Source organism: Pleurodeles waltl, chromosome 3_1 (genome assembly GCF_031143425.1).
Source record: "Pleurodeles waltl isolate 20211129_DDA chromosome 3_1, aPleWal1.hap1.20221129, whole genome shotgun sequence".
Lineage (NCBI taxonomy): Eukaryota > Metazoa > Chordata > Amphibia > Caudata > Salamandridae > Pleurodeles > Pleurodeles waltl.
Window position 1 is genome coordinate 1,879,046,616 of NC_090440.1, and position 26,424 is coordinate 1,879,073,039.

Consider the following 26,424-nt stretch of genomic DNA (forward strand, 5'->3'; position numbering starts at 1 on the left):
ATGAAGATAAGTACTGGTTTATTAGTGGAGGCTACACAGTTGTGGAGCACCACAGCCAGCAACCATCCAGAGCATCTTCATTTCATACCATAACTGTCCAACACTTCCAAAATCAACATTCTTAGAATGTCCCTGCTCACAGCCAGGCACCAGGATGTATTACACCATCACAGTAATCATCACAGTACTACACATCTTCCCTTCTTCATATAAAAAAAATAATCACTTAACATAACATCAACAGATCAGAGAATAAATAGCAATAAATAAATACATTTATATATATATTGCCTAATATACTAGCGAACATTATTAATGATATCGCCTCGGAATGACTGTGTTTCTTAAACTCTGCCTCCTTTTCTTGTTATTCCTCTCACCATCATCATTTTCTTCATTGGGTCTTTTCACACCAACCTGTTCAGTTTCTGGATCACTAGCTTGACAGCAACATATTTTATCTCTGATCCTGCTACCTTTAAATTCTAGATCCTCCTCAATGTAATCCAAAAGTTAAATTCTACGACCTTCATATGAGACAGGAGAACCCAGGTGGCATCAAAGGTCCATCACCCCAAGTTTCATTGAGTAAAGAATTTGACCATTGGACTGTAGTAATAATTGAGTGAGAATGTGTTTATTTGTATCTTTGTTCTAAATAAGGTGTTATTTGGTTACGTTTAATTTGACTGCATGGCCTAAAGTTATATATTGCCAGCATAAAGGGTGTCTGCTCATATACTCTAAACAGTGGCTGGGTTTCAGCCACGTCACCTCTTTTAAAGGACTGTACTGTGGTAAACAAGACACCATAATTTGGTTGACCAATGATAAATGTTTGCTTCCAGTCCTCCACTTTGTGTTGATTAGAAAACCTGAATTATGTCACTCCTCACTGATATTCATTTAAGATAAATTATTTTCTGTACTTCCTCTGAACTGTGGGGTTCAGGAAGAAAGAGTAACCCATCGCTCAACAATCACAATGTCTGTGCTCCCCAGAAGTAATGTATTCAAACCCAGGTTTAATACATTTTGGGAAGTCCTCTGATCCAAGTAGGCTGGTCTGTCACTTGAAGAAACAGCATGCAGGTCATTTTCATCAGTAAGTCATATTACCATGGAAGTAGATTTTTATTTCAGTGGGAGGCATTCCTACTCCACATAGTAATCACTGCATCAGACTGTAGTATGAAGGTGTGGGGAGGCCTCTCTTGTTACCATGCACTGCCTTGAGCTCAAAGTAATACTGCCTTCCCTACTTTGAGAATGAGATCAATCCTAGTGGGAAAATCTATCAGACAACATGGAACCACCCTGGTTGTGGCTCATGGGTGAGACTTACTGAAAATCTGTTAGTCATCCATCCCTGGAAATCTCTTGGAATATTCTGTAGGTTGAAGCCTGGATCAGGGTCTGTGGAGAGTTTAATATAAACTTGATTGATACCTTTGCAGGGTTATCTGCCACTTTGCCATCCTTAAAGAGGTAAAGACAGGTCATACCTAAATATTGAATGCTCTATTACGATGTAGTGGTCCGCTATGTGAAAGAGCCACCAAAAGATCACGCATCACAAGCAGAGGTAGTACGGTCACAAATTAATTGTAGCGTAAATTGTAGCATCCAAAAAGTTCAATACAGTAGTTTCAGCTTGATGTCTGGGGAGAGTTGTTTGTGATTAGGACAAGTCTGCAACTGTTGAACATTTTTTTTCCAACAACCTTGGCTAATACCAAGAGGTTAGACATTGATGTGTAGTTATATAATACTGAATCTAGAAATGATTAGGAAAAAAAGAGTGAACAGAGTCTCCCCGATAAACTAGATACATTGGATTCTTTGATTGGATAAGTTGACAAGATGGCAGATAATAGAACAAAATGAACCATTTTGATTATGCTACTCGTCAGAAGTATACTCCCCTTCTCTTTCTTTATAATTACACCCCTCACACTGTCATGCTGTCTTCTCACTTTAGATGTAGTTTGCTGTTTCTAGTCAGTCTTCAAAAGCTGATCATCAACCAGTTCTTGCAACCTCTTCTATCTTCAGAATTTTCCTCTTGTAAACAGGGTGCCCAGAGCTTGCACTTGGCCAACTTCCCTGAGAAATGTTCCAGATTATAAATGGTACCAGCTGCAGAGTCTGGTTTGGCATTGTGTCCAATTCAGCACCATCTTGAAGTGGGTTGACTGTGTATGTGGAACCCTGACTTTGAGTTTCGAATGTTGGTAACGTATGTCAGCACCCTCCGTTAACTCTCTTTTAAATGTCTCTGAATAAGTCGGAGGGCGTGGGTCTGTTGAGTAGGATGGAGTCTGCTGCAGAGTCAGACTGAGCACAATTGGAAGGAGGGAGATAGTGGTTGAGGCCATGCATGGCATGAGGGAGGCCAGGTAATCATGGATTAGGCTAATGGCCATAACCACCATATGCAGCACCAGAGGTGTTCTTACACTCCAAACCTAGAAGGTAAGATTTGTAGTGTTATTTAAGTGACCATTAGCATGCTTTGGTCATATTGTTTTAGAAGCCCCTATCTTAAATGCCAATCTAATCCTCAGTTAAAGGGTTACCATTTATTAAGAACTTACAGAGTACCAAAGGTATTGTGAATTTGGAAACAATTGCACAATTTTAGGGAAAGAAATCTGGCACTGGGAACCTGGCTAGCAGGAGCCCAGTGCACTTTCAGTCAAAATTACATTGAATACCAGGCAAAAAAAGGGGCACTTTTCTACCAAACACTAAGGTCGCAATGGTGTTAAAATATCGAACACACCTACTAGACTGCAAGTTAACATATGCATCTTTGAAAGTACACTTAGCTGCAGTCGTGCTCTACACAGGAGGACACATAGGAAGAAGCTTCTTCACTGCTCCCATAATAAAAAAGTTCTTAAAAGGGGAATAGAGAATTGCATCACTAAATAAAGTACCTGCACCCACATGAAATCTAAATGTGGTACTGACTCAATTAATGAAGACACCATTTGAAGCTTTACACTAAGCCACATTAAAGATGCTCACTCAAGAGATGGCGTTCTTGGTGGCCATAACATCTCTTGCACTCACAATTCAAGAACCATACTTTTAGTTTGTACCCAATATAGGTTCACACTTCCACATAAATCAAACAGCACAAATACCAAAACCCCAAAAATCAAGCAGAGAGAGCATGGCACATGCTGGTCACAAGATGCGTTATAATGTTCTACATGGAAAAGACAATGGCATGCAGGAAGACAAAGCAGCTATTTGTCTCTTTTGAAGCCAACAATTTAGGAAAACTGGTATTTAAGGGCACAATTGCCAGATCGAACATACAAACACTTCAACCATGCCACACAAGTGCAGGGAAGAAACGGAACTCAAACCCAAAGGTACACTCAACAAGGAAAATAGGAGCAACCAGTGTATTTTTTTTTTGGGCGGATACACCTTTACAAGATATATTTATGGCAGCAACGTGGTCATCTTTACACATATTCATAAAACACTACTGCATAGACATTCAAATGAACAAGGAAGCTCTAAAGTTATTAAAACATCTGTTTACAATCAACCCAACAACCACAAAACTAAAAAAACCTCTAAACAAACTATACACAGCATGTGAATCCAGAAAATATTCACACTTCTAAACAAATAGTTTCCTACCTTCAGGTGTAGTTTTGTAACTTGAAACATTTTCTGGATTCACAAACAGCTCACCTCCACCAAGAAGGTGGAAAGTGAAAATAGAAACTAGACAAGACAAAAAAAGGGAAAGAATCTGATGATGGTGACCAAAGTTGGTGGGAGCTTCCGGGTGAGGGCGTATGACATCACAAGACCCACTAAGTGGGTTATCCGTCGACATCAAACAGCAACAACAAAATAGATAAGGACTACAAGAAATAGAGAATTCCGACCCCAGCCACTAGATGGTGAAATAAGGCACAGTATGTGAAGCCAGAAAATTCTTCAAGCTGCAAACCTGCACCTTCAGGTAAGAAACTACTCATTTTTGTGGAATGCTATTCCTTTGTAGTATCCAGATCAGGGTGGGTGGAGTTGAGTAGTGTTTCCTGTTTTGTTTTCTGTCCCGGGGTTGGATGGCTATCCTCAAGGGAGAAGACTTGGTGGAGGATGAATAGGACTAAGAGTAATGAAGATTATTGGTAAGTAATCGGGGCAACACCATGTGCTTATCCTTTTAGGAGCCCCCTCATGCCCATGTTCACACTTCATCTTAGCCAACAGAAGGGCACGATCTGCTCAGTCCTAAAAACCCCTTCTCAGTGCCTTTCTTTTCATCACCAGCATTCCCGGACTCCTGACAATGCACCACCATCTTACCACTCCTGAAGAAACCTTTGGTGGACCACAGGGCATTGGCAAACTACAGACAGATCTCCTTCCTCCTCTACCCAGTCAAAGTACTAGCAAACCTATTGCTTCAAAACTATCTGACCACCTCATTTCCAATCCAGGTTCTAGTCCAACCACAACTCCAAGACCACCCTCATTGCTGCCACCAACAACATCCGCCTCATCATGACCAAGGGGCCTGCGTTCAACACTATTTCCTGCCCCATTCTCATGCAGCAGAATCCACAGCCTGGTACTTCAGTTGCTGAGCTACTTCTGCTCAGGGCGCACTCAAAAGGTCAGCCTAGCTCCATATTCTTCCTCCAACTTGATATGCGGCATCCCATAAGGTTCGTCACTTCTCATGGTCTGCATGACATACTCTGCCAAAATCGTTTGCACTCACAGGCTCAGCATCATGTCCTACGCTGATGGCACCCAGCTCCACTTCTCCCTACATGATGACACCCCAACAGCCAACGCAGACAAGCTGTATGTCCGAGGTCACGTATCTTGTGAAAACAACTGCTTAAAACACAACAGCGACTAAACAGAAGCAATCCTATTTGTAAAAGACATTTCTCTCTGGTCATCAGCATAGTGGCCCTCAGTGTTAAGACCGACTCCAGGCCCATCCAATCTTGGAAAAGAATCTGGGCATCATGATTCCATCGACCTGCTTCCACACCTTGAAGCTTCTCAGGAAAGACTTCAGATGACTCCCACTGGACCCCCATAGGTACATTATGCAAGCTCTGGCCACCATCATACTGGACTCTGGCAACACCCTCTATTTCAGCATCACTTACCTACTCACCAAGAGTCGTCAAGTTATACAGATCATAGCCATAAGACTCACTTTCAAGAAACCATGCTATGCTTATATACCCAAACCCCTTAAGTGTCTCCACAGGCTCCCAGTCCACAAACTCGTCCTCTTCAAACTCCTCACACACACCTACAAAACACTACTCAAATAATGCAAGGTTGCATTCAGTTTCACACACCAGCCAGATAATCTACTCAGCCAACCTCCTCCTCGCCTACTTCCCTGGGATCTGTTGAGCCAGAGCCTAAGGCCGTGCCTTTTCTTACCTTGCACCCAAAGCCTGGAACACTCCCTCTCCACATCCTAAGTGCCAGCATCATCCTAGAGATTCATAAGTAACTAAAAACATGGGTCTTCCAGAAGGCCCCAGGTAGACCAACACCCCTTTCTTAGGCCCGGGAACACCCGTCTGAGTGCCGTGCACCATGCAAACAAGCATAGCATAGCACACATATACAGTGTTAGGAGCTTTTGTTAAAAAATTCAGAAGCCCCCTTCTTCATTCTGGGGATAACTCAGTTTAGATTGTACCTTTCCTTTTAGCTGTAAAATGATTTGGTTCGGTGCTCCCTCAGTTGACCCTGGCTCACGTTTTTCATACAATTTGAGGAGCTCATTTGAATTTTTAAGACTATGGAGTGTTCCTTTTTTGCTTGCATCTCTTGTACTACTTGTTTTTCTTGCTTTGCAGTTCGCAAGTGGAGATTATGGTGCTGGAACGGGTGCACAAGAGGGGTCCTGGTTCCTTCAACAGCCATTGACTGAGAGGTGAAACCACATTTCGAAAGTGTTGTAAAATGAGTGATCATAAGGTTGGTACCTATGATATGGACTTGGGGCATTTGTGAGTCACAGTACAAATATTTCAACTGCGTATTCTTTGTGAAAGAGGTGGCAGTTCACAAATTAAACAAACATTTTCACTAAAGCCATACATGGATGGGGAAATCATATCACCCGACGCCCGACCCATGTTGATTTTTACAGCTGGCAATAAGATTTGATGTCTATTTTGTCCAACGGACAAGCAGACATTAAATCAGTAAATAGCTGTGATCGCTCGGGCTTTGTCAGTGTGCGCTCCCCTCCCCGCAGCAACACGCTCAAACAATCTGTGGCCCCACCCCCTCACTCTGTCTTCGTGGCTGGTAAACAGGAGCGGAGCAAGTGGCTGCCACGCGAGAGCAATGCACTAGAGGAGACTGAGGTAAGGGCTGCGGGGTGGAAAAAAAGATTGCTTTTCATGTTTTACTTGTCTGCCTGTGTGATAATTAGGCAGGGCAGGCCATCATCATTACAAGTAGTCCATATGTGTAATGACGATGGCCTGCTCTGCCTTATGATCACACGGGCAGCAAGGCCTCTGTTTAAACGTACACAAAGGCACAGGTACAGTACATATGTACGCCTTCGCGTACGTTTAAACAAGGGCCTTGCAGCCCATGTGATCATTAGGCAGAGCAGGCCATCGTCATTACAAGTACGTACGTTTGTGTAATGATGATGGCATGCCCTGCCTAATGGCCTGGGAAGAGAAAGGTGGCAAAGCAGGGGTAGGAAACCATATGCCATTTGTATAATGTTCCTTTAAGCATCATACAGTCTCCTTTTCATGGTGCAGGAAAGCAAGAACACTCTACAAAGGCAGCAACTGCCTGTCTCATTAAAACCGAAAGCTGCAAACTATTTTCTACTTTAAACCAACTTTGATTTAATCTACTGGTGTGGTTTAATGTTTAATAAACTCAGAGATAAGTGGCACCTGTTCATTTGTAATTTGTGTACAGCCCTCATAAAAAAGATGTCACATTTATGAGACACTGTGATTTTGCTAATTTCTTTTTAGCAGTAAAACATATAAAAGTGGCTCCTGAATATTGTATGTTAGGCGAAGCTAGACAAAGCTGAACAAGCATCTGACCCAAACACATAGAAGTAGAGGGTAAAGGGCAATAGAGGTGCTGGACACTTTCCACTGGTGCTTCTGTCCATTATGGTTGTAATTGGTATTCCCGAGAAGGGATGTGGCTCATTCTGGGTTATACATAATAAGTCCTTTTTTTAATACAGAATCATTTAGCCAGCTTTGAAGAGCTCCCTATTTTTGCAGACAAGAGAACTGTGGCTCACAGACAGAGCTAACTTACAGAGATGGGTCAGTGAGATGCCCGCTTGTCTCTGATTGGAAGTCACAATTTCAAATTCCTGCAAGGCCGACTCAGCCTTTCATTCTTGGACATAAAATATATGGTAAACAGATCCAACAAGTAGGTGCACAGAGAAGATTGCTCAGCGTCCGTTTTATATTGCCTTTGCTTATATATTGAATAAATAATGCTATTTTTCTGCTATGCATATTTTTTGTTTCTTTAACCTCCCTGTGGGGCTTGCGCAAACATTCAAAATGACTAAGGTCACGAAAGGTTTAAATCCGAGCAAAAAGTGCTACTGGGATTTGCTCAATTTCCTCCATTTGATCTTGTCTGCACTGTCGTTGTTCATCCTCTGACGTTCAGGGTCGGCTTTAGCGCTGGTGGCGCCCTGTACGACAGACTTTTTTGGTGCCCTCTTCACCCCATGACCACCTCGGATTCTCTCACTACCACCCAGCCCCTCATCTCTCCAATGCCTCCTTTCACATGCATTCATTTGTTTGAAAGCACTTGTAAAGGCTCTTTACTTATCCACTCAACTATGACAAAAAAATTTAATCTGTTCTTTGCAGCAGGCATATTTATTAACCCTCTACACTAACTTTATGGCTGCCGCTAGAGAAAACTCCCATCTCTCTCCCTAGCAGGAATATTAATCACAAGAGATATCTTTCTTAAACAGTCAATTATACATAATTTCGAATGTTTTTTTTTTTTTTAAGGTAACATGTATGGTAGATTTGAATTACATTTATTTAGCTAAGCTTGTCCTTTTCCAAAGCCCACATCCTTGTTCTTAGTGTAAATCTTTTCTTGGCTTTTTAGGTCTACTGTGCAGCGATGTAGTGCTTCTTCACAAATGGCAGGAGTCATGATGTTATACATTTATTATAGAGGAGCAGGTGGCATCATCCTTCCCGTACACCTAGTATCTTCAGCTGCCAAATCACAGAATAAAGAACCCAAGTACATAGAAAAATGGGCAGCGCATGCTAGACATGATGCTTGTGTTTAACTGCACACCAACATAATAGACGGGCTATAATAGTAAATCTCACACTGCATCCATAAGCAACACTGCCAGCGCATCCCTCTGCATTCGAGACTGCGTTTGATGTTTCCCGATGGAAGTCTGAAATGGAAGAAACCTATCTGTAATAGAGGGCTGTAAAGATTTATTAGCAGAAACGGAGGACTGCGGAACTTCCTTCTGCAGCTGCCTCTTTAGGGCAGGGGCCTGCGTTGTAACGGGGACTGTGGGAGGCACCTCATAGCGCTGCTACCCCCAGCCCTTTGGGTTGAGTACTCAGGATTCCAACTGCCCCCCTTTGCGGGGTTAAGGAGCGCCGTCACATCATCCCGGGCCCCGCCGTAAAGGCTCCCAGTGGCCCGAGGAATAGCCTTTGCTCCAGGAATCACCATCTGGAGGCCTTTTAGTCAACCTTAAAGCTTTAGGATCACCCTGTAACTCCGCTTTGCGACGACTTTTACGTTTCCTGTAAAGAAAGTCATGTTATGCCTACGCTCCCTTTCTGCCCTTAAATCCTTCTATTTCCTTTTGTTGTCGGGGTGGGTGGGAGGGTTGAGCGTTGTTCAGCTAAAGAGGCCCCAGCCCTGTCCAGTCGCCCCTTAAGAGGCCTTATGGCCTCACTCCTCCTCCATCACACCTTTGGGGGGCTATAAACGCGAGGTGGCCCACCCTCCCAGTACGGAGGCCCCTCGGGCTCATTTCTACCAGGCTGGGGAGCGACGCTAGGATGCTGTCCACCTTAAAGACGTCCTACGTGCGTCGTGGCCATCCACATTCCCCTGCTGCGATGACTGTTTGGTGCCACAATGAGAAGAAGGTAATCCAGCTGAAGAGTGGCTTTTTGTACTTTTAAGCCCCCGTCCGCCTTTGCCTCCTCTGTTAGACATAGTCTGACTCCTACAGGATAGCCCACACCACCAAAAAGAAAGTGAGCCGATCGCCCGTAGGACGCCATGTCATAGAATCAAAACGCGGGTGGCGCAAAACAGCTCAGCTGTGTTTCTCAAGGCAGCCCGAGAGAGTGCAATACGCCAACTCCAGCACCTTCTCCGAACAATGCTAACCATGCTGCAGGCTAACATATTACAGAGGTAGTGCCGAAAGGTAAGTTAACAAGACTGGGAGAATGGGTCCATCTTTCCTCGCAAACTAGCTTTCCTCCAGCTGCGGGAATGGGGGTAGCAGCGAGCCGGCGTGCTTCACAGGAGCCATCTTGCCCCCACCCCCAGGAGGGATTGCTTTCTGCCAGAGCACAATGTTGTCACCTACAGAAAGTAGCCCCCTTCAGTGCCAGTGATATATGGGCCACTGTGTTTTAAAAAAATAGTTTTATATTTCTATTTGTTATAAAAAATATATATTTTTTAAACTTTGTAGGGTACTACAACCTTCCAGACACTGCTCCTCGGCAATCACTGTCACATTCAATGTGCTGCATTCTACGCACACACGCTGTGAGCATTTTATATATTTTTTAATGTGTTTCTGTCCCATTCAAAGATGACTGCCAGTGCATACACATGGCTGTCTGCAAATGTGCTTCTATCTTTTGAATATTTCTGTAAAAGTTTATTACAGAGACATTCAAAGAGTACAGTCTGTGTGTACATGCATGTTTAGGCATGGGTGTCCATCTTTATATGTTTCTGTAAAGCGTAATTGTAGAAACATTTAAAGACATCTGCTTATGCGTATGCTCAACTGGGTACCTTCTAAGTGCTTTTTTTATTAAAAAAGTTGTATAAACATCAGCCAACACTTGACTTGTTTTAATGGAAATTACGTTTATTTAGCTCCTATTTATAAACCTAATGCCAACATTACCCTCATGGTTTTCTTTTTTAATATTGTAATTAAATTCCCTGATTCTTTCCTTTTAGATAAACCTATTTATTTTTAATGTTTATAATTTGCATTTATTGAAATTACAATTGTATAAAATATATATATATATAATAAACAATAGTACTTATTCAATACGTTTATTTTATTAAATGAGTTAAGATTTTTTAATGCAATAAGAAAAATACTTTTTAACCAAAAAGCATTTGTTTTAACTCTCATCCTGTTGCTTAGCACATTTAAAACAAACTCACCGGATATTATTAAAACAGCACAAATGAACATTGCAAACACTGAGAAAAAATTTACATTTCTACCATAGTTAACATTTCATCTAACACCCTAACCTACGTCTGTGTGCTACACCAGGGGAGCAAGGAGTAGCATCATTTGCATCATAAGTTTGTGAGGGGGCATCAACACACTGCATACCTGTCACAGCAAAACTCTGCAGTTATCAGAAGTCGTGAGGCAGTGTTCTCTGCAAAAGAAAAACAACTTGTTGCCTCAGTTCCTCTCTTAGACTTGACTCAGTATCAGCATAAAGCACAATGCAGCATCATCTCTGGCAGTCATGATCTTCTTTGGCAGCATCTTGCACCATAATCTGGGATGAAGGACCTCTCCTGACAAGTGGTCAAGTGCCAGCCCTTTTATACAATATCTTACCTAAGATGGGAATGTCTGACATAACCTTAAGAATGTCTAACATAGGTGCATAAAGGTGCAAGTCTTAGATGCATTCTTATAAAGAAATAAGATAAAAGCATGTCAATTCAGACTACATTGTTTACATTATTGATCTTGTCTGACCTGAGATAGAGATAACAAGGCACTTGACCCGGATTGATGTCACATCAGGTGTTCTTATCAATGTCATTGTCTGAGTGACATGACACGTTCATAGGTTCTTGAAAGGATAACGACAGACATGTGCGCCAATGGCAGACATGGTAGTGGTTCTGCAAAAATAGTGAAAATTGTGTCACGGACCCCTCAAGATGAAGTAGGTCCTTATGGACTTTACATTAGTTTGTTTACAGGTTGAGGTTAATACTGCAGATTCATAAACAACTATACACCGTTCATTGGAAACCATTGAATGGAAGTGGTTATGCTTTGCAGTCCTGTCCTGGAACAAAAGAATGACCCAAAATGCCTCTTTCTTGTCAATGTTCTTTCTTTCAGATTAGATGGGGCTAGTCATGGTATTCAGGTTGTGGTCTGCAGGTTGCACCTTTTGGCGACTACAAGTTAGAGAAAAATTGTGTTTGATGGCTTGTGCTGTTCCTGTCATTGGTTGAGTCTGGAATGTTGCAAATAGATTTTCTTCAAAGAAGTATTTTCAACTCATGGGATTGAGTGACTCCTCCTTCTCGTTTATACTGCGCATAGGTATATACTCCTTTGTTAGATTATTTTCCTGCAGGCGGGTGAGAAAAGGAGTGTAGAGGAAGCATAGAGAAAGAGATGTCCATGCAAGTGTAACTCCATATGTACAAGTAAATACAAATATTAAGTTACGGGGAGGAGGGAGGGTGCTTGTGAATTTACAGCACCACATGCCACAAACAGATGCTTACTGGGTAAGTAACATTTCCGTTTGATGGCAAGTGTGACTGTAAAGCAGTCCCTCCATAAAAGCAGTAGATAGCCTGTGGGAGTTGCAGTTCACTGGAAGTGTTCGTAGCACAGCTTGACCTACATTGGCTTGCTGACATTCTGACATGCTAACATGCTAACATGCTAGTATATCCACACAGTAATGCTTTGTAAATGTATGTGGTGTAGACCATATAGCTGTCTTACAAATGTCATCTATAGGTATATTTCCAAGGAAAGCCATAGTGGCTAAATGTTTCCTAGTAGAATGTGCTTAGGAGTAACAGGTAACTAACTGTCTCTTTGCTTTAGCATAGCAAGTTTGTATACACTTTACCATCCATCTAGCTTTGCAGTTTTTGGATATTGGACTGCCTTTGGGGGGCGGTGAAAAAACTTCAAAGAGCTGTTTAGTTTTCCTAAATTCTTCGGTTCTGTCAATGTAAAACACAAGTGCTTGTTTAACATCTAGATTGTGGAGAGCTCTTTCTGCAACTGAGTCGGGCTGCGGAAAGAAGACTGGTAGCTCAATGGATTAGTTGATATGGAATTGGGAAGCCATTTTAGGAAGGAACTTCAGGTTTGCGCAAAGGACCTCCTTGTCTCTGTGAATTTTGAAGAAACGTTCTTCCAAGGTTACGGCCTGGAACTCACTAACACGTCTGAGTGATGTGATAGCGACTGAGAACGCCACTTTCCAAGAAAGATACTGAAGACGGCATGAATGGGCAGTATCACCGAGAAGAAGGAGTCATTCGATCCCGTGGCTCGAAAATGCATCTTCGAAGAAAAGCAACTTGCAACATTCCAGACCCAACACTAGATGTCAGGAGTATGCAAAGCATGTAAATATACAGCACTACATGCCATGAACAGATACTTATTGAATAAGTAACATATTCCTTTTTTTTTGTATGTGTTACTCCAAGTTAATGCCCTATCTTCGTTATCCTAGTTTTTTTAGTATCGTAGGAGTACTCTCACTGTTGACTCATTAACACATACACCCTCATTAATGTTAAACTGGTGATGACCGCTTTTTGGTGACACCTGCCAGGAAATGCCATGGGAAAAACAACTACCTGCCTGGGTGTCTCCTTAGACTTTTGATTGGATGCTTACTTTAGAGGAAATGCTCAGTTTAGCAGAGCCAGGTTTAAGATCATTTTCAGAAGACCTCTACAGGTGCAGAACACCGTCCCTCCTTTATATCTGTTTTATATGTGGAAGGCGATCCACACACAAAATGAACCAGTGAAGACTTTGAATATAGGCATATACACAATTGACTAGTGACTTCTTTGCTGCTGCCTGTATTTGACATTCTCATTATCAATTTTACCAGAGAGTAAAGTAACAAACAATTAAGGACATATAGTTAAAAGTTTGAAATACCCAACTGTCATTGAGTTCAGGACTTGTGAAGATTTTGTTGCTTTGGCAGGTGTTTCCCTTCCAGTATTTGTGAACATTCTTTGTGTAGGTGCTCAATGAGCAGGCATATAGAGATCACTTTGATGATTTTCCATGGGCAATTTAAGGCGTCTCCGCTGTCTACTTTAGGAGAAGCAGGAGCAAACCATGAGGTCATGAAGGGTTTGTGTGCCATGACTAAGCAGGGCATTGCGAAGATTGTTGGTTAAGTGTATAAATGGGGCAACCATAATTAAACATAGTGGATTTGGGGCACGTTATATGATTGTCTATCCCTGGAATATATGCAATGTCACAGGAGAAGAATCCTAATAAAAACGTTTCGACAGGCTGCAGAAATATCAAGATATTGGGTCAGATAAAAAAATGTTTTCTGAATTGTGTTCTCTCGTGGAAATGGATGTCTACTTAGTGATTTAGTGACATTATTATGGTGAATAATTGTTTACAGTGGTTTCATTGAAAAGTGTTTAAGTATTGGCAGCTGACGTGTCCTTTGTTTATTTCAGTTGCAGGTGCTTGACACCAGTAAGCCAAGAGACCAGAGTTCTGACTCTCCATTGAAAGGTGAGCACAGTTGTTTACTCTGTCATCGTTAGTTCAGTTATTGGAAGTCGCAATCCCTTTTTGCGATTCGGTAAATAGTTTACCGAATTGCAAAAATGGTTTGGTACATGAGAAAGTGCATTTTGCATGTCGCAAACAGCCCGATAAGCTGTTTGCGACGTGCAAAAGGCTACGTACATGGGGCCCCTAAGTTCTTCCCACTGCCCATGATGTGTAAGGCATGTAATGACGGATAAGGTTCCAGTTCAGAGTCCGTTATTTGCCATAGCTCAGCCAGTATGGCAAGAAGTCTAGCAGGCGCAATGAAATGTCCCCCTGGAATTCCCCCCTCAGTGTGTAAGTGGTCAAAGGACTCAGGCACCTTATCGCGGAATAGAGCTTCCACTGTGCTGATCCCTACTGTGCCCCATTGTTGAAGTCCCACTTGGCCCAGCATTGTCCGAAATGCTTAAGGGCCTCAAGCCTAATTTTGGAGGAATACGTCAGGAGTGGGGGCATAATTCTGATACTGTGCTTGTAGCTAGAGTGGGCCACTGCTAGTAGTGTACTACAGTGTGGAGGTGGTGAGGCGGACGGGAGAAATGTTTCCTGGACCATGCGTTGTGCATCCCTACTGGTGCGCTGCCCCAATTCTTCTAGCAGACGGCCCACTAACCACCAGGCTAACCACTGTAGTTGTGCTGCTAAGTAATGAGATTCAAAATTGGGGGCTCCCAAACCCCCTCTCACAATTGGAAGTTGCAATTTACTTAGACCACCTGACGCCTGCCCTTGTTCCAAAGAAAGTTATCCAATACAGCATGAAGCATACAGAAGACCTGCGTGGGGATAATTTGTGGAAGATTATGAAAATAATACAAGAGGCGCTGAAGTACAACCATTTTAGATAATGTGATTCTGCCTTGAACTGTGAGCGGAAGGGTGCTCCAGAAGGCCATCCAAGAGCATATAGTTGTAATAGCTCTTGTGAGGTTACCATCCAGCAGATCTTGCGTGGTGTGGTAGATGTTTATACCTAAATAAAAGGTTCTCAACTGATTTCTCAGTAATCCATTTGGAGGTGCTGTGAAGGACAGTGTGGGTGTAAAGGAAATAGGCAGGACTTAGATCAATTTACCCCCAGATCACACGCTGCCCGGAATTCACCTAATATCTTAGTTATGGCACTTATGCCGTTCTTCATATCAAGGATATAAATCAGCACATCATCTGCATGTAATGAAGCAACATGTATGGTTCCTTCCAGTGGGATCCCCCAATCTGCGCCCTGCTGACAGAGTTTCTGAGCCACAGCTCCAAAGCCAAGGCGAAGAGTAGTGGGGATAGGAGACATCCCTGGCACGTGCCTCTTGTCACCTGGAAAGAAGTGGAAATGCACTGTCCAATCTTTATTCCGGCTATGGGGTCTACATATAAGATTTGTATAAGATTATTCAGGTGGCCAGTGATGCTGAAGGAAGTTATGGTGGAGAACATATAGTTCTAGTCCAGCATATATAACGTTTTTTCGAGATCTAGAACTAGACACACTATTGTTCTATACAGCCTGCATTTGTTAGGTGTTGTGCATCTGCCCGGAACAAATCTGTTCTGGTCTATATGTATCAGCCATGGCATCTGAATTAGTAACCTGGAGGCTATTGGTTTGCCCAATACTTTATAATCTGATCCGAGCATTGAAAGGGGACTGTAGAAAGCTAGTTTTTCCCCGGTTTAGGAAGAGATATTACCAGAATTCTCGCAGGGATGGAGGAAGTCTACTTCATGCAACGCCGTCTGGTAAACCTCCAGGAATTTGGGTGCTAATATTGGCAGGTAGGTTTTATAAAACTCAACCCATACATTCCCAGGGTATTTTCTATAGGTGATGCCTGCACCGCCTCACATATGTCTCACATTGGTCCTCTAATGCTACAGGTTGCAACTTCAGTGTCGGGACCAGTGGTCGCTGTTGTCCCCATTGGAAACATAATAATCAGGGATTATGGTCAGAAAAGGTTTTCCCAAGATATTCTGCGGCAATAACCAATAATTGTAAGGAAGACTTACAGAGTATATAGTCCAGCCTGACATGCAGGTCATGTGGTATGGAAAAAACTCATCAGTTTCGGGATGTAGTGTACTGCAGCAGTCTGGCAACGCCCACTGTTACAGCCATTGGTAGAAGCGAGTGTCCACTGACACTGCAGGAGAAGTTGGTAGTGGGGAATATGAGCGATCCTGATCTAGGTTAAGTACACTATTAAAGTCCCCACCTATAACCCATGGCAGATGTGCCCATTTAACCAATACAGCTGATAAACGCATGCAGAATGCAATTTGAGTGATGTTGGGGTCATATACACTACCTAGCAGCACAGGTCTGCCGTCCAAGGATCCTTCTACAAAAACTTATTGACCAATTGGATCTATTTCTGTGCCAATGGATTGGAATGGGACACCATTTCTCCTTGCACAAACTCAGAATACATGGTGCAGTAGCATTGTCCACGCCACCTGTGCTGCAGTCTGGCATCCTCGCCCCCAGCTATACGTGTCTCCTGCAGTAGTGCTATCTGCACCCCACAATGTCTTATATACTGTTGTATTACACGTCTCTTACTGGTGGTGCCCAAGCCCCGTACATTCCAAGTCACTGCTTTAATTTCTGCCATTTTATCGCAGTTATGAAGAGGATAACAGGAAGGATGACCATTCCAAGTTGATGAGCCAAATCTAGTCTTGTGCTTGATCATTTCATGCATCTTCCTTGAACTTGATTGCAGCATCAGTGTGACTCCCAGTGTTTGCACCCCCTCACTCATAAAACATAGTATGTAACTGAACGCAACATAGCACCGTGTTTTGCTTCACTAATGACCGAGCTGAAACACTCATGCACCGTCAAAAATCTCTAAAATGCACTTCTTAGTCCAAAGAAGACATTTATTATTTCACCAGGCAAGGTTCCTAAAAGGAGATTAGCATGTTTAAAGCACACGTTTAAAATTGGTCACAGCATTGATGTACAAATGATTCTCCACTGCAATATACACAGCAAATATATGTATCTATATTATAATGCAAAGCAAACAATGAATTAAAAAGTATGCATTACCATGAGGCAAAGGCAACACTCCTTCATCTCTCTCCTATCAGCATCAAATCACCAGATCCCAGAATCGAATAAAGAGAGAGCGAGATCAATTATCCTCACGGGATGGAGGGCACACTCCAGCGTCCTGTATGTGCCTGAGACCTGCAAGCACTCCCTGTCCCCGGTCCATCTGGTCTCAGCCTCTAATACTTTGAACAAACAAGAGAGGAAGATTCTAGAAATTCCCTCTCCCTGCATTAGTTTATTATTCAAAAAATGGTGATTGCTTTAGGCCTGCTTTGAAAATAACATGTCAGGACATGGCCACAATCCCAAAGTGATAATCCAAAACAAGTCCGTTCCCTGCCGTCTGAGTACATTCTTATCAGCCTATGCCCTTGGTGAGGTAAAAAGACGAAAACAAGACAGAGCACATTGTACAACGTGGAAAATCACTTGCAGCTTTTAACATGGCAGTGTCTAATGCTAAGATAAAGTCAATAGGCAGAATGAAGCTGGTGGTCACTAATGTGACATTGTAGTGCTAGGCCAAGTGCAACGTGGAGTCAGTGGTCAAAACTCACATATCATTACACACCTCAAATATTTAGTTTCATTAGTCTTATCCAGCAGAACCAGTAGCCCGAAGGCCGGGGGAATGATGGGGTCACAGGCACTTATACTGACAACTAGTGCCTTACTAAATTAGCATGTCTGCTGTTTCCGGGGTGGCCACCAGCAGGGTGTCAGAGGGAGGCTCACTGACTGAGGCCTCCGACTTGGAGTCAGTGAGCCATCCTTTACTGATCTGCGACATGGTCAGTCCCTCGTTCATCCATAGTGCAGTTGCAGTTGACAGTGCCTGCTTTTGTTCCCAGCCATACCTGGGCCAGAGTGGGGGCACCTTTCACTCTATCCGAGCCAGACTCTGGGGAGGTCTCCAACTACGCTTCTTTCTTTTTGGCTGGTTAGGGTGTGCATTCGGTGATGATGACGTAGAGGCCTCATACCTACGTGGCTCCACCCGATCCCAGGCATCCGTGTGTTCAGTAAAGAAGAAGCTGATACCACTGGCTATTACCTTGAGTCTGGCTGGAAATACCAAGGAGTATGTTAGGCCTGCCTAGCACAGGCGTTTCTTGACCCCCTTGAAAGAGGGCCGTTGATGCTGGACCGCAGCTGTGTAGTCCGGAAACAAGTAGATGCAGGAATTCTCATACTGGAGTGGTGTCGTTGTGCGTATCTTCTACAGTATTGTTTTTGTTTCTGTAGTTAAGAAGGAGGACCAGTACTGGTCTGGGTGGAGCTGCAGCCGGCAGCCTGCGAGCCGGTACGCTGTGTGTGAGTTCCACAATGTAGGGTGGAAATAAGGCCTTCACTCCCGCAGTTTGGGCCAGCAAAGTCTCAGAAAAAAATGGATGGGGTCTAATCCCTCTGCCCCCTCCGGGAAGCTCACTATTTGGATATTATTCTGTTGGGACTGACCTTCTGAATCTTCTGCTTGGTGCCCCAATTTCCAGACCTTGTTGGTGAGTGACCTGACTTTCCCCTCCAGTTCCACTAGCGATGGTCACAAGTCTCTGAGTTCATTCTCTGGGCATGCTACTCTGGAAGATAAATTCTTCTTATCCTCTCATAGTAGGCTGACCTCCACTGCCACCGCATCCACTCTATTATGTAAATCCTGCATCCACTCTATTACGTAAATCCTGCTCAGTGGCCGCGGTGACCTCGAGGATTTTGTCCAGCTTTTCATCGTGAAGGGTGGGGCCTGGTGCCCCCACTGCATGCTGCGTCCCCGGGGGGACTGGAGACACGACTCCCCGTCGCTCTGGCGGGCCAGTGTTGGATCCCCATCTCTTCCCCATAGCTCTAGTATTGCAGATGACTAACTCAGTTCCCCACAATCCATGTCCTGTGACAAGCAAAGAAGGATGTAAGCAATGCAATGTCCACCTCTGCCAGTGCCGGACATCAGGGAGCAGGCGCAGGACGAAGGGTTCTATCCGCAGGGGCTGGGGTGGGGGGACTAAGGCTCACCCCCTCTGTCCTATATTCATATGGCACGCTGCATCACCAGGAAGGTCCCCCACAGTAGTGCTATGGAGGGTAGGGGGTAGATGTCTCACTTAGTACATCAGCAGCTAGCTTATGGGCTGTCTTGACAATTAGTGCTAGTCATGGCCTGCAGTACCTCATAGTCCAGTGCTGTGTTGCATGAGGGGTCTCCAGGAGTACTTCTGGCAGACAGGGCATTCCCAGGTAGTGCCGTCACTACACTCTCCTCTGGTCAGCATGCAGGCAGCTCTCTCACCACGCCTGTTCAATTCTATTTTGGTGTCCTCTCACCCATTTGCGCAGCGTCATGACAGCCACATTAATATCCCAAGGAGAGGGTCCAATACAAATATTGCAGTCTCGTTGTGTTTCACCAGGGAAGTCAGCAGTTTACTGCCAGTGACCCGCCATCAGCCACCTTTCCCCGCATTCCAGGCCCAGCAGGGAGGCCAACCGAGCAGTTACTGTGCTCCCGCTCTGGGGCTCCTCATGCGCTCCTGTATCTATTTCGGGCTGCTTCCGCAAGCAGCAACAGCTCACACCTCACCTCCTCTCTGCTGCTTTTTCTGCGTGCAAAGGGAGTCAGAGAGGAGAAAATAAACAGTGGGGCGGCGCGTCATCTCAAGGCCTAATCGGTCTCCCTGGGATGCCACTCCACACCGCCTCCTTGTGTTGCACAGCGGGGGGCAGCCTGTCTGCCATGGCCAGCACCACATGCGGGAAGGCAGCACAGCTCCTCCAAAGTTCTCCAGGCACCCCCCAACCGCTGCTCGGGCCACACAGTCCCACCGCTCTCCCCAAATATCTTGCCCAGACGGTGGCATGTGTTATAGGATCAGAAGTCAGGCAGCGGGAGCTCTCCTAGGCTCCGCTCGCCATCTTGCAACGCAAAACCACACCCCATCCCACATAGCCCCTTAACCATGTCTCAGGCCTGCAATTGCAAGGCCTTTGTGTGCAGTTTCAATGCCACTTTGACTAGGCATTTAAAACTACTTGCCAAGCCTTAAAACCCTTTTTATTACAATTAAATCACCCCTAAGGTAGGCCCTAAGTAGCCCATAGGGCAGGGTGCTATGTAGGTAAAAGACAGGACATGTACTTGTAAGTTTTACATGTCCTGGTAGTGATAACACCCAGAGTAGTTTTCCACTATTGTGAAGCCTGCTTCTCTTATAGGCCAGCATTGGAAATTCCCTTATATACTTTTAAGTGGTGATTTCTGATCTGAAAGGAGTGGCATTGTCATGTTTGGTATGGTTGGAATGGTAGTGAGAAATCATAATTACTGGTGACGTTGGATTTAACATTACCATTTTAGAAATGGCACTTTTAGAAAGTAGGCATTTTTCTGTACTTACTGCTCTTGGTGCCTTATAACCTGTCTCCAATCCACGTCTGGTCTGTTCTGGTTGACAGCTCCCCTTGTGCTTTCCACCCAGACAGCCATAAACACAGGACACTCAGCTGCATCTGCATTCATCTGCATACTGATGGGTCTTCCTGGGCAGGCAGGGTGGAGGGGCTATCACACTTCAAAGGCTTGTGGTCTGACCTCACACAAAGGACTTATAACCCCCTGCTGATCCCCTGGCAGACAGGACTGGGTTGAAAGGGGAACTAGTGCAAACCAGTCTTTGAAGTCTCCTCTGCTTCAAAGATACATTTGTATATATATATATACTGGTTCTGTGACCCAGTAAAATCAGACACTTCTGGACCTACAACTGGACTATGTCAGAAGGACTGCGGTGCTGTTCAAAGGACTCATCTGGACTGCTTTTCTGAAAGGACTTCTCTCCTACTTGTTGTCCTGCTGCTCCCTGACTTTTCCTTCCCACAACAAGTGATCTCCAAGGGCTTGTTAGTTTGCCTCCTGTTAAGAAGTCCCAGGGCCATCAAAGACTTCACCTAAAGGAGAAAATCCACACCTCAACACTCCGCTGCTGCAAAACTGAGGCAACGCCTGCCCCACAGGTGAAAAATCTATGCAGTACCTGCAAAATCGACGCAGCACCTGTTTCACCGTGGTTCCATCATTGTAGTGCGTCTGGATTTTCCACTCATTGTCCCTGGGTTTTAATTAGTCATCAACTCCGCACCACAGTAAGGAACTAAGGCTGCTTGTCTGGAAATCAACACAACGTCCTTCCCGAAAGGAAAGAATCGACGCATCACCTCCGCCACACCAGAAAAGCGACACATTGCTTTGCATTCTAGCGCCTCAACTCCTCTGCGGCATGCAGCACCTGTAGTTTTGATGCATCCCAAGTACATTATGCTAAAGAGACACATCAATTTATTCATATGGATTAAAACTTACGTAAACCTCTAAAAAATGACGTCTTGACTTGTGCATATTGGATTTTTGTTGTGTTGGTCTTGTTTTATTCAGACACATATTAGCTGTTTTTCTAAGCTGGTGTGGAGTACTTTTTGTGGTGTTTTTAATGTGTTAATGTATGAGTTATTGCACAAATACTTCATAAATCGTCTTCTCAATTTAGCCTGCCTGCTCTGTGCCGAGCTACCAGAGGGTGAGCACTGGATAATTTAGGTTGTGTTGTGACTTACCCGGACCTGGATTGTGGTCCCTACATGGACAGGGGGCATACTTCTTCCAACTAGAGACTCCATTTCTAACAATTACTATTATAATAAATACTTAGGAAAGAAAGTTAAAAACTGTTATTTCTCCAATATGCTATTTAGAAGACTTGTGCCCTCACAAGGAACTCTTGAGATTGCAAGCCAAACTTTATTGACTTAAATCTAACATCCACTCTTCAAAAGTACCTTGCAATTCAGTTTCTACGTAAGCGCTCATATTAATTTAAATCATTAGCTGGCTGTACATGAAAATGATACAAAGCTGATATCTACATGAACCAGGTACATAGGATACTGGGTTTATTACGATTACACAGCAGCACCAACAGCTCATTTCCTGTTCAGCCTCAGGTCTCCAACTGTCCTTCTTTAGAATCCCACAGTCATCCATTGGTTCTATTACATCTCTTGTAGTCTGAAGGTGACACATATGAAAGCTTGACACAGCTGCCTACAAACCATAACACATCCCCCTTCTCTCTTATACTGGTTGGTTTGACCTTAGCAGGATTCAGCTTTGAGTTTTCCATTCTGCCTTTAAGGAGCGCAAATGATGAATTGAAGGCCACACAATTGGGGGTTGTGGCATGGATCCTTGAGAGAAAACCTTAACTCCACAGCTCTTTGAGTACATGATTTCACCACACAGTTCTTTCGTTCTGCCAAACCACCGTCCTGTGGTGAATTTAAAGCCGTTTTTGATGTGCAACTCTCAAATCTCTCAGGAAGTCCTACATTTCATGAGAGACTAACTGCACTCTCTTGCCTGTCATCAGGTACTTAGGCACTACTTCATAGCAAACTCAGCGTTGAGAAAATCCAACACAGCTCTAGTACACACAAAAGATACACACCTGGTAGAAACCTATTTAGAGGCATATTCCACTAAAAGCAACTCATACCTCAAAGCGATTGGCAATAGCTCTGACAGGCCCATGGTATCAAGACCCAATTTAAACAGGGCGCTTCCGGAAGGCGCTTCTGTACAAGGGAGTTTGACACTTAGGACATGACTTATCATTTGTGGCACACATGAAACTTTCTTTGACAACATTCCCCACTTCACAATCACTCACAGGCCACCAGCATCTCTCTTTCACCTGGGCTTTGTTAGGTTTTCTTCCAAGGTGCCCCTCATGTGCCAAATTAATCAACTTCATCCTCAGTCACTAAGCAAATATTGCACCTGAAAATTAAACTCTTCCAGTTCCTCATTCCATCTTCTCAATCCCTGACTCAATCGTTCACTTCCTTTTCATGTGTAAACATCTGAACCAAAGAATGATGGTCTGTCCTGACACAGAAAAAAAGACCCCACAGATAAAAATTGAAATGCCGAATATCCCAACTTACGGCCATTGCTTCTCTCTGAATAACAGACTAATGTCCTTCAGCCTCTTTGAGAGAATGTGAAGCGAATGCCACCATACCCCACCCCCACCTCCTGGGCCAATACAGCACCCCGATCACTTAAGCTCATATCTGTCATCAGAATGTTTTTTGTTTTCACATCAAAATGCCCCAGCTCAGGTATTTTGGTGATTTCACTTTTACCCAAGTTAAAAGCAAGTTCACACTCCTCTGACCAGTGAAAAAGGGAACACTTCTTAAGTAACTCTTGAATATGTTCAGTTGCACTTGCAAATCCTTTTATGAATTCAGCTATATCCAAAAAAGATCTTACCTGTTTCTTATTGTCAGGTGCATAAATCTACATAATACTGTCTGCTAATGCAAACTTTTATTCTCTCACCAGATATTACATGGCATAAGTACACCACAGGCGGGACATTAAACCTACATTTTTCTTTCTTCACAGTCAGACCATTCCTAGACAATTTCTCCAACACCCTTCTCAATGTTGTGTCATGCTCCACATCATCCTTCCCAGAAAGCAAGATATCGTCTTGAAAAAAATAAATACCTTCAATATTCCCTCCAAAACCATTTTCATAATCCTTTGGAATCAGGCAGCTGCCAAGGCTAACCCAAATGGCAGTCTCAGAAATCTATAAGCTCCCAGAGCTGTTACGAATGAAGTTGTGTCTTGAGTCTTCAAGAAGTAAGACATAGTGGTATGCCAATGACAGATCATCACATTTTATATGTTATCCCCAGAAAGCATAGTTAACGTCTCAGAAATATTCGGAAGTGGTTGTCGATCCACCCACACATATCTGTTCAAGCCAAAAAAGTTGACACACATCCTTTTGGACTTTCCTCCATCTTTGGGCGCTAAGACAACAGGTGCCAACCACTCAGATAATTTTATCTCTTCAATAAAATTCAATTCACTCAGTCTCTTCAACTTGCGTTTGAGTGGGTCAAGCTAGGAACTTTTCATACTTTGTAAACAGTGGGTTTAAGTACAATTCTGTGTCCAAAATTCTTAAGCAACCCCAACTCGTCCCGGCAGACACTTGGAAACATTCTAGAAACATTCCATATTACTATCATTATCAAGTAAATCAGTTGATCATTGGGGTTGATAATTATACACACGTCCTCTTTGATGGCGCCATCCGAAGAGGTTGTCACCCCATTTGGCAGTGTACACTTTTCCAATGGTTTCCCTGTGTTGGAAGGAGATTCTCATCACACATACCTTGGAACATCAATTTTTGTACCCAAAATAACCTTTAGGTTTGACATCTGAATTATTCAAATCAACCTTAAATTGTTCCGCCCAAATGTCACCAATCATGGTATAAGGTGAACCTGAGCCAGCCAGAACCAGAAATTGCTTCCCACCCATGTGAACCTCACATTCAGGCATAGTTAGGATACCACTATCTACCTTGCCTGCATCATCCGTCACAGTTACGACAACTATTCTTAACACGCTCATTTACTTTCTCAACCGGCTTTGTCTTGTCTGACTTACACACTCGAGTATAATGGCCTTTGATACCACACTTGCGACATACAGAATTCCTAGCAGAACTGGATTATTTGACAGGTGCCCACAACTTCCATATCTGTAGCATCTTACTTTATAAATCCTGAGACTCCATAGGTAACTTATTTATAACTCCACCAGATGTTACTCTTTGAACTTTAGATTCATTTTCCCCTGGCTTGTCAGTTTCAGAAACTACATGTATACTGCTCTGCACACTACTAGTTTGTCTAGAGAGAGTTGGATGATCTTCCATCCCCGACCCATCCCGCTGTGTTTTTCATTCCTTTTTCGATTGCTACACCTCCTTTAACGAAGGGTTTTTGGACAATAACTTATCTTGAACACGACAGCTGTTGGTACATCGCACCAGCTAATCTCAGATCAATAAGTCAGTCAAGCCTTCAGATTTGCATGTAAGGGCTAACGTCTTGAGTGAAGTAACATAATTCCCCACATTCTCTGTCTGTTCCCCTATTCTGGAAAAAATGTGCGACGTTCCTAAACAACCTTTATGGAGGTCCAATGTATTGTTCAGGGGTGTGGAATTTAATAAAATATCTACTAAGTGGCACCAAAGGGACAAGTGGATTTTTTACAGGTCAGATAGATTTATGAAGCAAGCTGTCCCATGGAGAAGTATATATTTTGTAAAATTCCACACCCCTGAGTCTTAAACGAAGGATAGTATGTTTACAGTTTCATCATCAATAGACAAAATATGTGTTTTGAAAATTGGTCACATGCGGCAAAGTAAAAAATACTGGGAAGTGCAAGCTTCAACTCTAGTTATTTCAAGTCGTCTTGTAAGCAAAAGCAAAATTAAAATACCACAAACTGAATTCAAACAGAATGACACAACACGAATCAAGGAATCAATCTGTACTTGGTAAAGGCATCAGGGAAGAAAACAAACACATGGAGACAAAGTGAATCCCACACACGCGGACAAACACTCACCAAAGAAAAGGAAGGCAATAAGAGTGACAATGAAGCCAACAATGGTAAGTAATGGGAAGGCTAGAAGCCTCTTATAAAAGTAAAAAAAAAAAAAAGAGAGAGACAAAAGATTGTCTCAAACAACAGCACATGCGCTGTCTCGGGTGCAACCTTAAAATGGCTGCTTAGCTCAGTCTTGTGCTTCATATATTTAATATAGTCTACAGTGGTGGACTGACTGGATGTTCAGTTTATTGTGAGGCATATCACTTGCAAAGTACCTGGAGAAAATTAACTCTAACTACCTATTTATGCTACACTGAGTTCATCACTATGTTGTGAATTGCTCTCCAGTTAGCCATAAAACTGATGAATGACCACTATGCATTTGACGCGCTCTAAAACATTATTGTTAACTATATTATTTTAGAGCTGTTGCAATTGTTGCTGTTTGAGTTAGTAATCTGTCTGTTAGAGCCAAATGGCCACACCCATGGTGAAGTTTCACAACTAACAAATAACCATAACATTTTGTAACATACTTTTGTTGGGCATTCTATTCCTCATTTCTATAGCATACTTTTTTTTTATCACTGTTACAATCCTGGAAAAAAAGAACTTTGGGGGTCATCCTGACCCCCGCCGGCGGCGGGAACCGCCAGAAGACCGTACCGCGGTCAAAAGACCGCGGCGGTCATTCTGACTTTCCCGCTGGGCTGCCGGGCGACTGCCAAAAGGCCGCCCGCCCGCCCAGCGGGAAAGCACCAGCAACGAGGATGCCGGCTCTGAATGGAGCCGGCGGAGTTGCTGGTTTGCGACGGGTGCAGTTGCACCCGTTGCGATTTTCACTGTCTGCCAAGCAGACACTGAAAATCTCGATGGGGCCCTGTTAGGGGGCCCCTGCAGTGCCCATGCCAGTGGCATGGGCACTGCAGGGGCCCCACGACACCCGTTCCCGGTATCCTGTTTCTGGCGGTGAAAACCGCCAGAAACAGGATAGCGGGAAGGGGGTCGGAATCCCCATGGCGG

At 43.6% G+C, this 26,424-nt stretch overlaps 1 protein-coding gene across 1 annotated transcript in view; it reads left to right on the top strand.

Moving 5' to 3' along the window:
- The window catches only part of ZDBF2 (zinc finger DBF-type containing 2), a 127,288-nt gene that overhangs the window by 20,000 nt on the left and 80,864 nt on the right, over nt 1-26,424 (top strand). The window contains exons 2-3 of the mRNA XM_069225972.1: nt 5,877-5,997; nt 13,756-13,813. Coding sequence (XP_069082073.1) covers nt 5,983-5,997; nt 13,756-13,813 — 73 coding nt within the window. The 5' untranslated portion in view covers nt 5,877-5,982. The remainder of the gene's footprint in view (nt 1-5,876; nt 5,998-13,755; nt 13,814-26,424) is intronic.